The following is a 21,115-nucleotide window of genomic DNA, read 5'->3' as shown; positions in this document are numbered from 1 at the left end:
TATAAATCTATGACAAATATCTGAGGGTAAGAACTGAGGCTTACTCAAGAGATGGTAAACCTAAGTGAATGTGCTGTCAAGATCCCACTCTCTGGTCAACACCAAGAGACTTAGGATATCCAGAAGTAGGGGTCTTATCAAAGAGCTCAGGAACATAGTTTAAACCGGGAGAAGATAGAAGAGGGCAACTTAGAAACTTGCAGATGTCCATTCTGATTATTTTCTTTTTTAAACTGGGATTTGTATCCACATCAGTTGAAGTGCGTGGACCCATTCCCCATCCCCACTATTTCTGCTTCATATTAGTTCTGGTGTTTTTTTAAAGCAGAGTTACAAGAATTTGATTTCCTGCATTAGAGGGGAGGGCAATATTGGGTTCACTTTGGATTCCTTAAAAAGCAACCAAAGGAAGGGTGTATTGTCAAGACAGGGTGAGTAGAGAGGGTTTGTTTTTACTTGATGCTGTACTATGGCCCTGATTTCACTAAGTTACTTATTTGAGACACCTACCAACTTCATGTATATTTTTATTAGATGTCGACAAGGTTGGCACATCTGTGTACGGAGACCCCCTGTGCACAGGCGACTTCATTTCTACATAGCTGCTTTCTGGAAGCTTGCAGGTGAGGATGGGTGGGTCTTTAATTGTGGCATAAGGGTTTTCACTGCTGTTCAAGGAACAGGTACTAGAACTGCACACGGATTCTTTCATGTAATCTGCAAGGCAAGAGAGATTCCTTAGGACAAGCAAGGACATAAGTCATCATTTAAGAATCAGGAACAGGCTGCAGTTGAGTTTATTGGCCATCAGGAACCTGAGGCTAGAAAAACCTATGATAATTGAAGATTTATTTATTTATTAAATGTCTTAAGGTAGTCTTTTCTGGGTAGGCAGAGTTCTTTCTCAAAGAAACTTACATTTTTGGAGGTTAGGAAAGTATTTGTTTTTAGTAATTAGATACGAATTTAAGACACCCATAATACACTTTCACTTACAGTTTTTTTTTTTAGTTGTAGATGGATACAATACCTTTTTTAAAATTTATTTTTATGTGGTGACAAGGATCAAACCCAGTGCCTCACACATGCTAGGCAAGCGCTCTACCTCTGAGTTACAACCCCAGCCCTCACCCTCATGTATAGTTTTGAGAAGTAATATTTTGCATCTTGTAGAATGAAGGCCCAGAGGTCACAACTAGAAACAGCAGTGCTAAGACTTGAATCCATGCCTTGGCACTCTTGGCCTGTGTGTTTTCTGTAATATCGTTCTGAATTCTTTCTGATGATTAAGAGGCTTCAGTTCAGAAGAAGCATAAAGATGTTTTTTTAGCATAAGTGTCAGCAATTTAGCAACCTTTAGGTGGTAGACTAGTGGTATCCCTGCCTTTCAGGAGCTCCTGAATACATAGTTGGGTAGATAAGTATAAAAAGAACCTCAGTCTCAAAATAGACTTTGGGAAGTTCCTGTTTTCTAGCAAGCTTGCACTGTATCTTCTAGGGTTGCTTTCTCCAGTTCTCATGAATGCTGAAACCTATTTCAGCAGTATCGTCCTCTGACACTAGAACTAGTGCTGTCTTTCCTGCCACCTCTCAGTTGCCTCATCTCCAAGACTTCAGGGTACGTGAAACTGGCTTCCAGTCATGAAACAAGGGAATTGTAGCTCCACTGGAGGAAGTCACTGAGGTCTCACAGGGAAAGGGGATTTCCTCCTTCAACTGCTACACTATTCCCTTTTTGGTGACGATTTCTCCCTCCTGTAGATCATCACAAGTGAGGTAGGACTTGCCTGGAAAAAAAAGTAGACTATACTATGTAGTCTGACAGCTCTGACCCTCATATGGAAGGCTTTGGCAGATGGGGAGTCTAGAAACAAATACTGAGTCATAGGTCCTTGATACTAAAGAGTGATTTAAGAGGACTTTCAGCTCTAAATTTCTATGAAAGATAGCAGGTGATGAAATTCTCTCATAGTCTTTCACTAAAACCCCACAATTTACATTTTAGGTTGCTGTTTATCTATGCTGTCTCTAGCTTGTGAGATTATTGAAAATGTTTAAAGTGAAAGTGATATAACTCAAGGGGTAACTAGATGTGCCTTGGGCCAATGAGAGCAGAGCACTCCATGAGGCAGAAGGTGGTAGGATGTGTGCCACCACAAGTAGTCTTTTCTCAAAACAGGTAATTGGTTGGGATGGGATTATTTTTTCTGTTAATTTATGCATCTGTGCTGCAATTATTTGTTTTCTCAGGTAACATTTCCTCAATCTTGTACAAAAGTACATTCATTCATTTGTTCCTTCAGATGTTTACATTGCTGGATGATACAGGTATTACTGATAGAGTGATAATTATTATTTACTCCTTCCTCTGCCTAACTGCTTATGATGAAATTGAGACTTACCGTGAGGAATTGAGTTCCCCAGGCTCATACTGCTTCAGTAGCAGACAAATTGTAGAGTCAGACTCAGTACTTTCTGCAACTAGAAAGGGATGTTTTGCCTTTGTCTTAGATTATGACTTCTTTATAGCATATGACCACAGAGAGAAGGAGAAAACATTCTTACAATATAACAAGCAGTCTCAGGTAGATTCGGCAAGGATTAAAGAAAGGCTGAATAGGCCCAACAGCTGGTGGAGGATCACTTGGGGAGAGGTGGCTGTGGGTCCTAGATCATGACCTGCCCAATCCCACATACAATTTGCCTCTCAGTAGGTGCTTTGTTTTATTGATACAAAGAATGGTGGTAAATCCAAGAAGCCCAAGATGGCCCATGGGTCCCAGTGTGGATTCTCTACTTAGCCAGCCAATGAGTAAGGCAATATGATTCAGGGCTTTTTATCTGGAAACTGTGTATTATTTAAAGAAAGGTTATCACAGCTGTCTTGGTTGCATATTTTCTAGAATTTGAGGAATAGCAATAGCTCAATTTGTGTGGCACAAATTCCTTTTGACACTTCTCATATCTTTCTGTGAAGGGGACTGAGCACAAAGGAATGTTATTAATATTTTGAAAACAAGGAAACTGAATCCAGAAAGTTTGTTACATAATGTTTAATGTTAGTAAGTAGTTAAGTTAGGACTCAATCCCTGTCTTCTCTGATAACTGAGCAGGATGTTTTTCCCTCAGGACATCTTGTTATCCAGAGCTCCTGCCCTTATCTCTAAATGTAAGCGATCTGCAGATGCTTTACCTTACTGTGGACAAGGAATACCTTTAAACTGGGGCCAAACCCTGCTGAGAAAAAAAGGCTAAGCTGTAAACTTGATGCCTCCTGTGGGTATCCCACAATCAAGCTATGGTAGTTGGGGAGCCTTGAAATTCAAGCTCAATGCCTAAAAGAGATCAGGTAGCCAGTGGTATCTCCTTCACATTTTTGTTAGAAAGTCAGGGCTGCTTTCAATATTTGGGGAATAAATTGATTGCTTTGGAGCAGGACATATATTTAAATCGATAAAAGAGAAGTTTGGTTTGGTGGGAAGGGATTAGGCTCAGATAGAGGTATCTTCCATTTAAGGGCCAGAGGTCAAGACAAGGGATGTAGAACTGCATGAGGATAGTGGGGAGAGTATGCGTGTGTTGGGTATTACTCCATCTTTGCTGGGAACTAGAGGATGAGGAAGAGCAAGGCAAACTGGAAAACTCTACCTCACAAAGCTACTCTCCAGCTGAGTTACTCACCTGCATGCAAGAAGGGAGGGCAGGGGAAGGGGAAGAATAACCAGTTGCTTAGATACTTCCTCATCTTTTTACAGCCCCACCCCCACCCAGTCCATGCCCTTTGGGTATTTTGAAAAAAAAAAAAAGGGGGAAGCTTCAGCCAAGGCTACCCAAGCTCTGGGGAGTCACTCCTCTGGGGCCTTGTAATTAGTATCAGAATTGAAGGCTTAGTCTTTATAAGTGACCTGGCATTTGCTCTCATTAACTCTTACCTCTTCCCAAATCACATGTGATCAAGTATCATCACTAGCTTTTGAAGTAAACTAAACATCCTTTTATGAGGAAGCACAAATTCAGAGAGAGGAAATGGCTTTCCAAAGCCACCTCGAGAAGGGGAGAGAGAAAAGCATTTAGCAGTAAAAGTGGTCTCAGCCCCAGGATGAAAGTGGGTGTAGTTCTTCAGTAAGTAACAGGAAAAAGAGTGGGCACAGACCGAATTAAGACTGGGAATGTTGGAACTGGAAAGGGCCTTAGAGGCGGTGCTAGGACAACTCCATTCTTTTGAAAGAGGAAGAACCCAAGATCCAAAACATAGTGCTGTGACCTAGTCGGTACCACACAAGGAAAAGAACCCAAATCTCTCAATTTATAGGCAAGGGCTTTTTTCCATTGCGTTCAGAGAATACATGGATTCTTAGCAGTTCTGATTTCGTTTTGCCCTGTAGTTTTAGGAAATGATTTAATTTGTGGTACAAACTAGTTGTTAATTTGGGGTTTAACCAATAAGGATTTGTTTCATGTCTTTTGTAAGTATTTCTATAAAGTTTTGAACCATGACATTTCATTTTTCTCTTTGTGAATTCTCTTGTTCAGATATGTTGGTCCCTAACACCTGCTGGTACATTTGCCTACACAATTCTTTTGTCTTTAGTTTAAAGGATGATTATAGCCAGAGTAGTGAAACAAAACCTGACTGCCTGCCTGCTAGGGCCTTTCATGCATGCAGAGGCTCAGATGTGTGATTCTATAAAACAGGAATGGAATGGTGCCAAAGCAGAGATACTGCTTTCCTTAGCTTTGTTTTACATTTATGGTTTTGAGTCTAAAAGTAGCTACCTTAATCACAATGCACAGGATGATAAAGGACACAGGAAAGTTGTGCTCTCATTTATTAGCATCTGGGCCTGTCTGAGCTTATTCACATTTGAGTCATGCATATTCTCAGCACTGAAAAGGCCCTTAGAGACCTTTCTGCCCAATCCCCATGTGTATTTCAGAAAACAACTAAAGTCACAGTAATGGAATGGACAGCTAGCTCTCTGTCCTTTCTGGTTTTGTTTTTTTTTTTTTTTTTTTCACCCTGAAATGGTGTTTGCTTCCATTTGGATGGTTTTTAAGTCAGAACTTTTAGAAAAATTGCTAGTCATTCTCGCAAGGAAGTAGCCTGGGTCTGACCTCCTGTCCTTAGACAATTCTCTTTGGCTTTGAATATTCTAATGATGATAGTCACTCACCCTTAGTGTTCTCTTTCTCAGAACATGTTACTTACCACCACACCTGCCCCTTGCTCACCCCACTTATAGTAACCATCACCATAAGAGCTGTAGCTCTCACTTGGTTAGGAGATGGTTGTATCTTGGGGCTAAGTCTGAAAGGTCAGAAAAGTAACCTGGGAAATAGGGTCAGTCTAGACCAGTGGTTTCTAAATGGTAGTTGGATAATAAGCTGCTTAAGGATTCCCTGAGGTATCAAAAATGCAGAGTCTAGGACCCCCTTCATCTACTGCCTCAGAATCTCAGGGAAATGGTATATGAGTACCTGCAGTATTCAACTTAACAGATGATCCTGGTGCAGAGCTAGATTTAGGGTATCCATTGGGACCTTTACTGTCAGTCATTAGCTCTTTCAGTTTAGCTGAGACTCGTCTAAACAGACCTCAGAGACAAAATGACAGCCCCTTTACATTAGTACAGTGATTATAATATGCAAAAACATTTCCCATCTGTGGTTTTATTGGATACTCATGATAACCTTGTTAGATAATAGGAGAGGCATTTGACAAAAGGATACGCATAATTATCCCAACCTTGCAGATGAGGAAACTGAGCCCTGGGGAGCTCACAGTTAATACCAAAGCCCCTTATTTTATATGTTCTGGCATTTAAACCTAGGACTTAGTCCAGGGGCAGGACTTGACCTTTCATTTTTGGCTTCACCCATAGACTTCCTAGAGGGAGTTATCTGTCTTGCATTTCCTATGTGTTAGGGTACTCTTGGGAGCCGAGATCTCTTGAGGTAAAGTGCATACAATATTAGCACTGGGTATCATTTTCATCCCTTATGCCCCAGAAAGGCAGCAGGTGCAGGGTGGCGTTCTTCACCAGCACGACAGGAGGCCTCTGGGGCAGGTAGATTGACTTTATTTCAGATTTTATTATCAATTTAACTCATACTAATTGGTGGGATAATGACGTTCTACATTTCCGAAGACATTTAGTTGGCATCTATATAAAACCCACAAGCGTTTGCTAAGCAGGTGCAACTGAAATCGAAAGATGAATTCATTATTATTATGATTTCTCCTCTTGGGCAGAGCTACCCAGCAGCCCCAGGTCCTGTGGCCTTTTAATTTTTGTTTTAAGGGAGTGGGTTGAGATATGCAGTTTCTCTCAGGCAGAATTCCTGGTCATTTCAGATCTGTACTTTCTCTTGCTAAGCCCTTTGTAATAGGACGTCAGGATTGGATACTCTACCTTTGAAGCCTTTGTCCATAATGTATGTGTTCTGACGTCTATCCATTCCACAAGCACCTGTGTAAAAATACGGGAAGAAAATATGGGGGTGAGGTTTATTTAGACTGCTTATGTTCTTACTCTTTTTATTTCCCTTTCTCCCTTAACCAAAAAAATAGTTATTGGTAGAAAATTTTTCTGGGCTTAATCTACCCTGAATCCGTTTGCATGTATAGGAATTCTTAAAAGGCTCGAGGCGTTAAGGTGTGCCACAGCACCCCCTGGCACACTCGGTCTTCCCTTTAACCTTCACCTCAGGAGAGTGCCTTTTAGGAGGTAATAAAAGGCAGTTCCGATGTCACATGCAGTCACTGTAAGTGAAGTTCCAGGCTCCAAAGGTACAGGATAAGAAGAAGCAGGACCAGTTTTTAGCTTGAGGGAAGGATGTAGGATAATCCAACTCTCCTTTCTGTTGGATTTTGGAATGGGTTGGAGACAGTGTTTCTCATCTCTCTCAGCTCTGGTCTTGCCTATCCTCTCTTGAATCCAAGACTCAATGAGGGGAGCCAGAGGGGGGTACACAGATGGCTGAGGTTCTTGATTAGTCATCTTTATAGGAAGTATAGTAATCCAGAACCATTCTCTCAGTTACCCGTTTTTGGGGGGTGGGCCACTAGTATATAATTGAGATTTATTTTTGAAAAGTATTACTGGTGTTTTTCCAGCTCCAAGAATTTCTTTCTCCCTTTTGCTGTCAGTTTTTTTTCCTAGGTTCCCACAATGCATGGTCCTGATCCCTAGTCAGGCAGGATATAAAGCTTCAGGGACCATGTTTGGGTTATTTTGTCACTGCTGATCTCAGAAAAGAAATGGTCTAGTATTTCTAAGTTGGGACAGTAATAACTCTGGCTCAAAGTTAAAGCCACCCGTCCCCAGCTTTTGCAGACATTATATAAAGCAAGGCATGCAGCAGGTGCTTACTAAAATACAGTGTGACTCCACTTAACTCTTCCCCTGTTTCTGACACTGAAGACCAACCACTGCTGCTCTCTTCCACAGAGTTCACAAGTTGAATTTGCAGGGTTTCATTGCTGTCTAACTGCTGTGTACACATTACTGAGTGATACAGCAGAACCAGACCCAAGTTTTTCTCAAGTTGGCCATTCTTCTAAAAGGCCTACAAGCTGTGCCCTGCAGAAACAAGACTGCACTAGTCTCGATATCAGTATCTAGTATCAGACTAGCACTTTGTACCAGACAAGAGATTTCTTTGCCCTGACTTAAGGAGGGTGGTTAGGCTGTTAATTTTTTTTCTTTTTTTATAGAATAGAGCCCCAAAGAGTGGCAGAGACTTGCTTAAGACCATACCAGCAAGTGAGAAGTTGAGTTGCAACTAGGGCCCAGATATCCCCAACTGTTCTCTACCATTGACCACCAACTAGCCTGCCTGAATGTAAGCTGCCAAATGACAATATGTGGTGCTTGGCTATGCCCTGACATGAGCCCAGAGGATGCTCTCATGTGGAAAGAGATATAAGGTGGTGGTGGCATGTGTATTGGCAGGGAGGCGTAGTTGGTAGGGTTATTGAGTGTCCTAGCTACTGTCCGGGATACCCATAGTCAAAAACACAGCATCTGTGGCTGGGATTGTGGCTCAGTGGCAGGACACTTGCCTCACATGTGTGAGGCACTGGGTTCGATCCTTAACACCATATAAAAATTCAAAACAAAACACAGCATCTGGGTATGGGTATAGAGTACTTGCTGCCTATGCGGGGTCAATAGGTGGATGAATTGAGAACTTTTGCTCTTTCTAGTGCTACGGGACCCAGGACCTTCAGAAGTTGGTAGAGCTGCTTGATATCCCTTGAGCTCCTGAAGCCCCCTGGAACTGAGGTTGGGCCCAGAGTTGTCCAGTGTCTTATGGCCCTGCCCCAGGGTGCCCTAGAAACCAGTCTGTGAAGACACAGTGACTAGAGAAGATATTTTCTGGTCATTAATTTTATTCATTCCTTTGATACCTACTTCTATAACTCCTATCCCCATGCTCCTATTTTAGGACTTGCCACATTTCCTTTTTGCACCTCTCCCAAGCCACCAGGTTCAAGCTTAATATATGAATACAGAGGGCGTTGGTTGACAGATCCTCCCTTAGTTTCCCCAGATTTCTGCTCTGCAACCCTACCCAGTGATCTGGGAATGCTTAAATTTGCCCTTGGTGGGTCTGGGGTCTCTAGGGGACTTTTGGCTTTTTGGTCAGAGAACAAACTCTGTTACCTGCACTAATAGGGACTGGAGAATTCCAAAGGTGTCACCATCCCCAAGCCATTTTCCATTTCCCAAGGGTTGCATTTTATGGGCTACAGGGAGTGCAGTTATATTGAGTCCCTTCCACCTAAAGCAACCCAGGTTTGTCCACATCTACTGGCCATGATAGAACAGATTCAGACAGATTGCCTTCTTAGGGCTGGGCATTGGATTGGCATTGGGAAGGAGGGGAAGGTTCAGCAACAAGACTTCTGGGGCCATAGGAGTGGCTCAGGTAGGGATGGGGAGTAGATCAGGGGCTGGGTCTGGTCTGAGAGGGTGGAGGGTAGGTCTGGGGCATCTGACCTGGTGAGTGTGGCTCAGCGTGGTGGCTGAGGTGTCTAAGTTCAATGTAGAAGTCCTCGGGCGGGTACCTGGCCTCCAGGGCACTGATCTGGAAATGGGAGTCTAGTGAGAGGAATGACAGGGAGGAGCCATTATTTCTGGGGCCTGGTGTGGTAGGAAGAGGGGGTGGGAAGTATCTGAGGAGGCAAGGGTCAGGGTGGAGCAGCCTAGAAGGAATCAAGGCCTCAATGTGTAAAGTCCAAAGGGGCCAGGGCTGATGGAGCAGGGTATCTGCTAGAGAGCCAAGGCCATCTGCCTTGTTTCCCCCATACCTCCCACCTCCACCCCATACAGGGCACAGGGAGGAAGCCCTTGAAAGGAGCACTTTGGGAGGGCCTGGGTCAGACAAAAGTCCTTATCCCAGACGGTGAGCAGACCTTTTGCTTCCATCTAGAATCCCCATATTCCAGCCCTACCTGTCTTCCTTTGTGGTCCCAAGGGTCATTAGCCACCCACTCCCTATAATCTTTTACAGAAATTAAGGGAGTCCTGGGCTTCATTTGCTTGGGTTTCTCCCTGCTCCCATTCTCCCTGGGGCAAACCGTGCTCAGGACTTACAACCTTCTCCATTTGAGCTGGGTTAGGGCCCTCTCAATATGGAAGAAGAAAACGGTGGATCATGATGAGGGGAACCAGACTGAAACCACTACTGACCTAACACGTTCACATAGCTGTAGGGGGTCCAGCCTGCTGTGTCTCTGTCAAGGGACTTGTTACTGAGCTGTTTGGAGAGTAGGAAAGCCAGTTAATACCTAGTTCCCCTGGGTTCCCTCCCCAGCCGTCACTTGGTTCCACCTCAGCACACCCACTCCTGTGATGATTTTGGACACGGAGGGGAGGGAAGTACTAGATGAGAACCAAAATAGGGGCTTGAGTCACCATATTGTGGCTGAGGCCAATGGGAACAGAACATCCCTCGTCCACACTGTCAGGTTGAAGTTATAGGATTCCCAGGCTCTTGTGGCAAGGGAGAGGGCAGGAGCAGGGCCTCCCAATGGCCAAGAAGGCTTGAAGCAAGTGAGCCTCTTTCAGGGGTGGGGCTAAGCTGCACGAAAGGGGCTCTGGAAGTGCCTCAACTGTAACGTGAGGCCATTGCCACCACAGAGGTAGGTGTCAAAGCTGCCCACAGTGTTTGCCACCTGACCTGGGACGCATGATAGTCTCCCTTTCATATGACCAAGGGAAAGCCTCAGGGCAGGAAGTCTGGAGGCTTACGTTCAATTCTCCCTACACCTCACAGCCACCCTTCATAAAAGGCAAGCATGTTATCCTCATTTCACACACACGGGGACCTGAATTCTGGCTTTGAGCTTTGCTTGAGGACACACAAGGAGTCAGTGGCAGAGCTGAGTCTAGAACTCTGACCTCAGCTCCCAGTCCGGTATCCTTTTGATGTTGCCATAGCTTGTTGCTTCTGCTATATCCCTTTCTGCCACATTGAGGGGTCCTTGATCATGTAGAAGCACTCTGGGGTGAGGTGAGGTGAGCCAGAGAGTCAGAATACCCAGTAGGGTGCTCCGCAGTAACTTTGGCCCCTTACTGAAAGGTGCTTCCTGTAAATTGAGACCAAGAATGCCATTGTCTTTCATTTCTAGTGTCTTTTGCCTCTAGCCTGCTGAAGCCTTGGTATTGTGGTCTTCTACTGGGAAACTCCAAATTTTCTTAAGATCCCAGCTACTCAAGTCTAAAGGTAAAGCTGGGAACAGAGGTCTGAACAAAAGGGACACACACACAAAGTGGCCAGTGCTAGTGGACTATGTGTGGGGTTGATGGCCACAGACTTTACAAGGGGGCCTCCAGGTACCCCACATGCAGCACTCCTGTTCATAGGAAAACAGGCTGGGAGGGGTTAGAGGATGGTGCCTTGACTGGTTGCTTGAGGCTGTACAGAGTCTTTGTTAGCATTGCTGTGGGGTTTAGGCTTCAGTACTCCCAAGTCTGTGGACTGGTGGTTTTTCTCCAGGGGGCAGACAAGGAGGGTGGAATTCCTAGAGCTCCAAGTCAGTGGCCTGGAATATGAAAGCTATGCTCCTGGCCCAGAATGGATGTTATAGGAAGCCAGGAGTCCTGGAACTGCTCATTCCTCAAAATGGCTCTGCTGGTGTGTGTGTGTGTGTATGTATGTATATGTGTACATGTATGTGTGGGCACATACATAGGTGTCAGGAGGTTTGTAGCATGAACCCATTACTCCTTGTCCTTGGGTCTATTTGTCCTCATTCTCTCTCCCAGTGCCTGGTCACATACTAGCACATTAAGGGGGCACACTACTATTATCTATAAACAGATATACTGAGACAGCCCTGCCCAAAGGCCTGTGACTAAGATCATCTTGCTGTGCCATCAACCAGGGTTTTGCTGGGAGCTGTCAGGGAAGGCCCCATCCAGGAGAGTGCACAATCTTCCCAACTCCCTGTCGAAGTGGACACTGGCTATGGCTGATGTTTGAGTTACACATCTCTTGTGTTGGTTCAGATTGCAACAAATGGTGTGTACTGATGACACAGTATGTTCAAGTTCAAAAGACATTGAGTGGTTGAGTAATGGTATATTGTGCTGGTTACACACATTGTATTGCTAACATTCTGTAATGATTTGTGGTAGGTAGTATAGGGTTTTGATTATGTGTTGATGTTGGCAAAGGTGTCTAAATGGAATATACATGGTTATATGTAACAAGAAAGCTACATATGATGATTAAATGACTTGATACCAATTGGTTCCACACAAGGTGCAGGGGTATGTTACATAGAGAGAGATGCTGTAGGTTGGTTACATGTGATGCCTGCTGGTTACAGTACACTTGGCTCCACATACATGCTCTCATTACATGATTCTGTGTTTACATGTACCATGAATCCCAAGCCTGCTCTTAATGAATTAGTTCCATGTGGGCAGAGGTGAAGGCTAAATGAGAGAACAGTGGATGGGGGCTGGGGATTTAGGGGCCCGGTACCTTGGTGGGGCTGTTCCTGTCCAGAGTGCTGGCCTGGCTGGTGGCAGGCCCCCCGCACGCCAGTGCGTGGTAGCTGGAATTGGAAAAGCACTGGGCATGGCTGCTACTTTGAGACAAATCTGGGAAGAGAACAAGGTGCCATATTCCATCACATACCTCCCCCTGGCATTAGACACCCCCAAAAGTAATGCTTGGGTTGGGCAGACTTGAGAGTGCCCTGCAAAGTGACCAGTTCCCCCTCTCCCAGCTTCCTGGCACCCACTACCCTATGGAAATCTGGAGAGCCTGTTTTGCTGCCTCCCTCATGCCAGCCCTTCTGCAGCATGCAGAATGCAAGTCAGGCTCACCAGTGTGTAGAAGGTGGTACTCAGCTGGAGCCTGTTGAGGAATGTTGGCCCTGATGGCCTCACTTGTCCCTGGGTTGCTATTTAGGATGGGGCCAACCTTTTCCTGCCTACCCCTAGGGTCAGACTCCATACAGAGAATCCCACTCCTCTTGACCCCAGCCCTTCTCTCTTGAGGATTCCATGACCTTTCCATAGAGCTGGGGAATACCAGAGGAATGGTATGAGAAAACCCAGCCAGCCTTACTCATTATGGTCAAAGAAGAAAACACCCAAATCTCTGTGGGTTTGGGCATTCATCAGAGGCTGTTGACATTGGCTGAAGCATGTAGGCTAGGAGCTCTTTGAAGGCAGGGGGCTGCACCTGGGCCACCTGTCTATCCTGAAGCCCCTAACATTGAGCTGGCAAACAGCAGGTGACACAGTAGGAATGGCTAAAGATCTGGATTCTCTTAAGTACAAAATACGGGAGGCTGGAGGTCTGCCATAAACTGTGGAGGCAGCTGCAGTGAGCTGTCCTGTGCTCACCCAGGCAGGCCCAGCCTCTCCTGACCCAGGGTTATGAGCATGTTTTCAGAGCATTTTGGCTTCTACTGTTAAGCTAAATATGAAGCAAAAAGCCTTATCTCCAAGGCGACAGTCCAGGTTAAGGGGAGAGAGAGAATCTGGCCCAGGATCACCATACATACACCCGACTTGGACTCCCAGGGAGAATGCCCATTGGAGGTGTCACCACATCTGTGAACAGACTGGGCTCTGATGTGCCTGTAAGAGGGACATTGGCCAAACTTTCAGATGTCTCCCAAGTCAGGTGCCACCCTCTTCTACTGGAATAATAGGGCCCTCCTGCCTCAGGGAAGGTTGGCCTGAGGCCATCACCAGGAAAAATGAAATGGACAGAGCCTGGGCACTAGAGCCTAAGGCCTAGCCTCCTGCAAGGCAGAGGCATGGGGCTGGGGAGACATTCTTTTGGAGAGCTTAGGAAAGCTACTGCTTAGTATAGGTACCCCCTGGGTGAAGCTTAGGATGGGGAACCTGTGGGGAAATAGGACCAGGAAATACCAACCGTAGCTGCTCAGAGTTGGGGATCCAGGAAATGACAACGCTTAGAGCTCCATGGACCTTTTCAAGTAGGCTCTCACTTCCCACCCCCATCTGGAGGTGACCACACCCAGACCCAGCCACCAGCCCTGCAGGCACAACCGTCTTCATTAAACCTGGGTGTCTGCAAGGATGCTGTGCAGTTCCTCCTGATTGAAGAGGGAATACCCAGGGCATAGCCCTTACCTGAGAGGGAGTAGTCAGTGCTGGTCATTCTCATGGCAGGTGTGTAGGAGACACGGGGAGCCAGGTCCCGCCCCTTCTCTTTCTGTCGCCGCCTGCGCCAGGCAAACAAGCCCAGCAGTACCACGATGAGGAACAACAGGAGGACAATGCCTGTGACAGCACCCACTGAGTGCCGCTCTGCACCCAGAGCTGGACTGATCTTGGTGTAGGGATTCAGCTCTTCCATCATGAGGGCAGCTGTGGGCAGAGATAGAGCCTGAGCTGGTCCGGCTTGCTCTTCAGATCTCCCAGACTCCTTTAAGCCCTCTAGTGGTAGAAGACCTGGTACTGGAATTGGTCCTTTTCAATCCCTGTGTGACCCACCCCCCACGGAGCCTCAGTTTCTTCAACCTCCTAAAAGGCAATGGAGTCCAGGGTCATGACAAGGAGCAAATGTAACTCTGGTTGTAAAACAAAATAACGTTTATTGAGTATTTTGTTCTGTCACAAAAATGAGTTAGAGTTACTTAATCTTTGTGGCAGCCCAATAAAAAGGGATTATTCTCATCCCTTTCTACTGATGAAAAATTGAATCACCAGAAGGTGAGGTAACTTGCCCAAGATCACACACCCAGTAATTGGCAGCCAGGAAGAACTGGAGTCAGCTCCTTTCCCTGCTCACCAGCTTTGTGACACAGCTTGCAGTTGGTTCACTCGTGACATAGAGACAATAACCCCACCTTCCCAGGGGAGTTGTGAGCACCCAGTGATAGACTGGCAATGAAAACTGGGAGTGCTGCACCTGTGTGCCTAGATTACTGCTCACAAGGTGCCTCTTGATTATACGTGAGGCTTGCCCCCACTCTGTGCTGATGCTCAGTCTGGGGGACCATCCTGCCACCCAGCAGCATCTAGACCCTTCCTTGGCTGCCGGCTGCTAATGAACAGAGCCAGCCAACATTACCAGGGAGTAAATGTGCTGCATTATTCTCCATGATATATCCTCAGACGACAGTGGAAACATGGCTTCTGACCCCTTTTCTGTAATGCAGGTCATTGAGAGCCCATTCTCCTCCCCCATCTCCTAAACCAACATCCATATAATCCCTCACAGGTTGGTAGCACTTTATAAAAGGTTTTATGTACACACACCCTGTGTGGAGTGCTCACATGTGCTAGGTGTTTTCCTGAGTCCTTTGCTCAGTGTCTCAATTGATCCTGGCAGCTGCACCATAAGGTCACCTGACTGTATAGAGCTGGAGCCAAGGTAGAGCCCCTTGGCCTCCAGAGGAATCTTGTGTCATGGGGCAAGACAAGTCTCTTCCCACTTTGCATGTGGCATAACAGGCCCAGCAAAAACAAATGACCTACCCAAGGACACCTGGCAGGTAATGGCAAAACTAGAACTTAGCAGATATTCTGACTTGGTCTGGTTGCCTCTCCATAACACTGGCTTGTGGTTACTCTTGCTTGATTCATGTGAAATTTGCCAAGGATGAGCAGGGGGAAATGGAGTCTGCCTACAGGTGTCTGCCTCCACTCTCTTCCCAAATGTTAGTCGAGGGAAGTATCCTTTAAAAATACCAGCTAGTCCAGCTAGAACTCCATGGAGACTCCACAGTGCCCACACACCCTGTCACCTGTGCATTACCTTGGTCACACCTGATTCCTTTGAATCCAGGGCTGCAATAACAGGTGCCAGTGACGTGGTCACAGGTGGCATTGTTCATACACTCACAGAGCTGCTGACACCCATAGCCAAAGGTTCCTGGGGCACATCCTGTGTGGCATGAAAAATGTGGGTAGACAGTGAGATGCAGCCATTCCCCAACCCTCCCATTCCACGGAGGGTTACCTACAGCAACAGGCCAGTTCTGTCTCGTGTGGTGTGAAGCCTTTTTAACCGAGGCTCCCATTGTGTTTTGTTTAGATATTGGAGGTAGACAGAGCACTTATAGCCCAAAATGGTGGGATATGGGGCAGAGGAGAAGAGGGCAGGACCCACTCACCCATACTTCTTCCATATGCCAGGCCCTGAGCTGGGTGCTACAGGGACTTAAACAAAACAAGAAGATCCTGCCTTTCTCTAGTCCCTTATATACTCCTTATATACACAGCCCTTGCTGTGCCCTCAGTTCCCTCCCCAGGAAACTCTTTAAGCACTAGAGTAGACATAGCCCTTGGTTTTTTCCTTAGGAATTACCCCCAAAAACCCGAGCAGGGGGTGCAGAATCTTGAATGAATGGACCTTCAAGGGGGACACTGCCCCTTTAGGAGGCTGAGGCCTGGCACCCAACACCCAGGATCAGGAGTTGGGGCAACTTACTCTGCTCACAGTGCTGCCCAGTGAAGCCTGTGCGGCAGGTGCACTTGCCGCTGATGTGATCACAGCTGGCGCCATTCTGACACTGGCAAACGCGCCCACAATCTTTCCCAAAAAATGCTGCTGGGCAACCTGGAGAAACAAGATCTCTGGTCACAGGAGTTTCTGCAGAGTCAGGACAACTGTGGAGGTGCAGCTGGGACCAGACCTGTCTCAGTCTCCTCTTTCATGGAGCATAGGATAAAGACTAGTGAGACCCTGGACCAGTGCCGTCTCCACACTTTCTACCCTCTTGCTGAAGGGGTAGAAATGGGACTGGGTGGTCCTTCCTTCAAAGGGGTCTTGGAATCAGAGGCCAGACTCAGATCTCTTTGTTGTATGCCATAGGCTGTTCCTCTCCATTGTCCAAGGAGGGCTTGGTCTTTGTGATTGCTGGGGTATCTTAGATCCCTGACCTTCCAGAACTTTGGGCCTGTGAACCCTGAGTCCAATAAGACCCTGGGGCCAGCTTCTTCCCTCCCTCTGTTCAGGCCTGGACTATGCTCACGGTGGCCAGTAGGCTGCAGCATGGGATTGGGAGTGGCTGGGAGGCTGGGAGGCCAGGAGGTGGGGCTTACGCTGTGTGCAGAAGAGTCCGGTCCAGCCCGGAGTGCAGTGGCAGGCCCCATCCTCAGCGCTGCAGCTGGCCCCGTTGTGGCAGCTGCATGTGTGGAAGCAGGCAGAGCCCCAGAACCCAGGTGGGCAAGCTGGGGGGTGGGTGGGATGCAGAGGGTGAGGGCAAGGCAGAGAGGGGCAGATGGAAAGGGAGAGGAAGGGGAGCACATGTCAGAGCCAAGATGCCAGGATAGAGCCATTTCTTGGCTTTCAGGGGCTTGATGCACTGTTCCCAGATTTCCTCAACTCACTTCTTAGCCTAGTCGCCCAGGATTTTCACTGGACCCCGATTCTCTGGCCACTCTCCTAGTCTTCAGTGACTACTGAGCAAGGCTCAGAGGGCTCCTGTACACTCCCTCTCCAGGGGCTGCCTGATTTGGAGCATGTGAATAAATACTGGGGCTTATATGAATATACTGTGTACACTAGCTTTCCCATGAGAGTGGGGATTTTCCCAGGGCAGGGACTGTCTCTCCTTTTAGCTGGTGAGCTGAGGAAGGAGCCCAAGTTGCCTAAAGAGAATGGAATTCCCTCAGGCCACACCATCTTACTGGGACCTCTTATGACTACTGGCTTGGTCTCCCCCATCAAAGGAGGAGCTCCACAGGGCTGGGGCCAGGTCTCTGTCCTTAGATTGGGGGCCCCCTGGAGAGGGGATGCTACCTTTGAATCAGACTAGGTGCACCTTACATGAATGGCCTCTATAAGGCCCTATCCAGGCTTAGGATGCCCAGGACACCACACTGGGCACACAGAAGGCCTGCATTCCTCCCAAGGTGACTGCTTTGGTCTTGCCTACTTCCCAAACTCCAGCATGCCATCCAAACTCAGGGGCTGCTCCTCACACAGGTGCTAATGGAGTATCAATTCTCAAAATTAATAGCATTCATGGTACTGTCAACAATATCTTTAATAACAGGAGTTAAAATATCCTTGGTCAGTCCTGGTGATTTTTCCTGTGGACTAGAGAGCTGAATGGGGATTTTGTTCCTGAGTGGAGGTACCAGGGCAGAGAGGTTCTTGGCAATGAAGGAAGTTTCAGGGACTGACCCTAGATGGGGGTATTCCCATGGGGAGCAGCTTACCTTGTGAGCAGTCCTTGCCAATCCATCCAGGAAAACACTGGCAGGAGCCATCGATGGGGCTGCAGGTCCCATTGTTGGCACAGGAGCAGAGCTGGGCACAGTCCTGCCCAAAGTGCCCTCCAGCACATACTGTGGGCACAGGGTAGCCTGGCACCTGTCCTGACTCTCATACCCCTAAAGCCACCACCCACAGCTACACCCCCAGAGGGTCCTGGGCCACAGCCACAACCATCCTGGGGACTTGGATCTGGATGGCACCCTTATCACCCTTCTCTGTTTGCATATAAGTGTGTTTCCATCTTCAGAAGGCTCTATTATGATCCTTTTTGATAGGAACAGGCTGAGGCCCACAGAGGTGGAATCACTCGACTTAGGTCTCACAGATAGGAAGTGGTGAGGCTGGGCTTTACTCCTGTGGACTCTCAGTCCAGTGCTCCCTATCCTGTTCCCCAGCCTGCAGCTTTGCATCACCACACATGCTCGTATCACCAATCCCCTAGCCACAGGATGAGGATGCTTATAGCTGGAAGGAGAGGGACCAATGCAATGTGGCAGGTCTGTCTGTAGTTTGTCTGCTGGAGGACTGGCCCTGCTGTCTGTCCCTGTCCATCTGTCCTCTAACCTGTTCCTCAAGCCTCAGCCTAGTGTCCTCTGGTCCCCAAAGGCCCCGTTCTCTCCTGCACTCCATGGCATTTCTACTTTGTCACCTATAGAGTTTTGGCCATAGCCCCTTCTGGAGGAGTCACTCCTTGATCTTGGAGGAAGGACAGGTTTCCTCAATCAGACTGTAAGCTCTTTAGGACCAGGTCTAAGTATTAATTGGGTACCTGCCTATCTCTGGTTTCCTGCAGTCCACCCCCTGACCCTACTTCTCAAGCACAACTCTCTTCATGGCCTCCCTATGCTCTGCTCACACAGCTTCAACGGCGCCCCATTGTCCCAGAAAAAAATCTCTGGGGTCTTGGAGTCCAGCACTAACTATCTCACCTGGCTTGTCCTGGATTACTCCCATCTTTCCCACATTGTACTTTTCAAACGCACCTAGGCCTTTCTCTGGATCTTTGCTGAAGCCGTTCCCTTTCCCCTGACCCTTGTGTCCAGCTGTGGACATCCTACCCTGCCTTAGAAGATTCATCTTAAATGTACCTCTTCCATGATTCCTGTGTTACTAGTAGACTGCTAGTTGTTCCTCAATACGAAGTCTCTTCCTTTGAACTAGAATCTTGAGTTTTGGTTGTGCTGTGGCCACCTGGAATAAAGACTTCATTCCTTGGACTCCTGAACAGCTAGGTGTTGCCACGAGACTGTAGTCTGGCCCATGGTAAGCTCTGAAGAATAAAGAACCTGGGACTCTGACATCTCTCTCTGTAAGCTGCCCTAACATTCCCCATTGGCCTGCTTGTAGATCTTTTCATTTTTTAAAAAATACATGAAGGAAATAATGCTTATTATTTTTAAGCCACTTATTTTGGATTTTATGAGGCTTACATCTGAACTCAATCCTAATGGATTCACTCCTCTTCTCTGTTCTGGGTGGCTATGACCTTGTTTCAGTTTCCAGGTAGTTTCTTCCCTAGTCTTCTATGAGACTTGTGAGCCTGTTTCAGGTCAGGCCTGGGCCCCATCCATATCTGTGTTCCCTACAAAGCCTGGAAAGACAGGTGATCACGACACAATGGGCGAATGTATGGAAATAAACTGACCATACCTTTCCCCCCACTTGCCTCCCAAGTCCTGCTGGGAAAGGCTGAGCTCAGAATTTCCTCCTCTGAATTAGGCTTTGAGGGCAGGGAACATGGCTCTGGTGCTTTACTGTATCTGAGTGTCCAGCACAGACCCTGATGTCCAGTACACTCTTAGGAAATGTTCCAAAATGCCCAAAATCATTCTTGGGAGCAGTGATCTTCCAGAGGACCTTACTGGGATTGACCCCTATCCCTTTAAGCTCTTCTCGGTTTATCATGCTCCTCCCAAAGCCCAGTCCCAGCAGCCTGTCCAAAAAGAGGCTTCCTTGCCTTCCTTGGGAGGGCAGCTCCTGAATCCTGAGGCCCTCAGTTGGCTGAAACACACGGAGAATCAAGGACTTGAAGGCAAGTAGCTTCCTGGGTTAGGTCTCGCAAACCCTGGCCTGGTATTTCCTCCTTCCCACCACACTGCTTTATGTTGCCAGCCCTTCCTCAGTCAGATTGTGAGCATCTGGTGGCAGGGATCTGCATTCCCTCTGCCTCCCCTGGACATGGTTAGTGGTTGGGACACAATGAAGGCAGAATTGGTGGCCAGACTCTCCAGTCCAAAGCCCTGGGTTTGGGTCCTAGTTTTGTTCTATGTTCAACAAAAATACATATGGTATTAATATACACCACTGTTCAAAGTGCTTCACAAATATTAGTTCACTTAACCTTGGCATGTTTTCATTATCAGGTATTCTCATCATTCCCATATTATTAACTCCACTTTGCAGATGAGGAAACTTAAGCAACTTTCCCAAGGTCACACAGCTAGGAAGTTCTACTGCTTGTTGATTAAGTACTTTTGAGCAAACCACATCACCCCTCTGGGTCTCCATTTCCTCATCTTTGAAATGGGGATGAGAAGGCTCAGCTGTAGGCAGGCTGGCTGATCCCGGGCCCTGTGCTTCCCCTGGCAAACCCCTGTCCAGGCAGGTCTACTGCCAGAAGGCAGACACACGTCCCACCTGTGTGCAGTTCCACCTCCACCTTCAGCTTCCTTAAGAGCAAGTCACCTAGACTCTTCTTCCCTGTCTCAAGGAGGTGCTCTATTTGGAGAATCTGCATCCAGCCCTGGTTCTTTGGGGTGCCCAAGTAGCTTCACTCCCCTATCCCCCAAACAACTCTGAACTTCTCTAACAAGACAGTCTTTGAAGTCTTTCTCACACGCATATGGCAACATGTTTGCCCACAGAGCTGCTAATGTGACCATCTAATACGTTAATTGGTTGACTTCTTAGTTGAATCAAGAGTAAGGGTGCTGGAGAGAAGGGGGGCTGGTGGAAAGAAAACATCTGGTTATATTTAATCTATGTTTAATGATTCTGCAGAAGCAGTGTCTGTAATTTGTAACTCGCTGGAAAGCCAGTCATTAGAAAGTGTCAGTTCAATTTTTTACAAGGTTTGAGGCTTAACCAGGGCAGTTGCCATTAATAGCAAACTCTATTAGATCTGTATGTGGAAAATACTCATTAGGCCAGTGGGCGATAAATCAGACAATGCAGGATGCGGGAGTTACTCCTCAGCGGGTTAGGTCCTAATTTAGACCAGACCTATCTGTATTGACGGCTGGGTCTTCTATGCTTAATAAGTAAACCTCAACATGTCAGGTGATGATTGAACTGTCCTAGGAGGGTTGCAAGCAAATGAAACTGTCACATATGTTTCCCTGGGGCCCAAACTTCTCATGACCTCAAAGCATCATGGAGTAAACTT

The 21,115-nt window shown here is 47.1% G+C and overlaps 1 protein-coding gene across 4 annotated transcripts in view; it reads right to left on the bottom strand.

The window, feature by feature from the left end:
- Megf11 (multiple EGF like domains 11) overlaps positions 1-21,115 on the bottom strand; it is a 212,489-nt gene that overhangs the window by 3,074 nt on the left and 188,300 nt on the right. For 2 of the 4 annotated variants that reach the window (XM_048793500.1, XM_048793501.1), the window contains 7 exons: positions 17,673-17,801; positions 16,551-16,679; positions 15,937-16,065; positions 15,262-15,390; positions 13,632-13,868; positions 6,414-6,470; positions 511-717 (listed from right to left, as the gene is read on the bottom strand). In XM_048793500.1, the coding sequence (XP_048649457.1) occupies positions 511-717; positions 6,414-6,470; positions 13,632-13,868; positions 15,262-15,390; positions 15,937-16,065; positions 16,551-16,679; positions 17,673-17,801 (1,017 nt within the window). Of the gene's footprint in view, positions 1-510; positions 718-6,413; positions 6,471-9,005; positions 9,108-9,698; positions 9,766-12,000; positions 12,120-13,631; positions 13,869-15,261; positions 15,391-15,936; positions 16,066-16,550; positions 16,680-17,672; positions 17,802-21,115 lie in introns of all 4 variants that reach the window. The other 2 variants (XM_048793497.1, XM_048793499.1) reach the window with 2 other exon arrangements.

This window comes from Marmota marmota, unplaced genomic scaffold (genome assembly GCF_001458135.2).
Source record: "Marmota marmota marmota unplaced genomic scaffold, marMar, whole genome shotgun sequence".
In the NCBI taxonomy this organism is placed as follows: Eukaryota; Metazoa; Chordata; class Mammalia; order Rodentia; family Sciuridae; genus Marmota; species Marmota marmota.
This window is presented reverse-complemented; position numbering and strand designations above follow the sequence as displayed.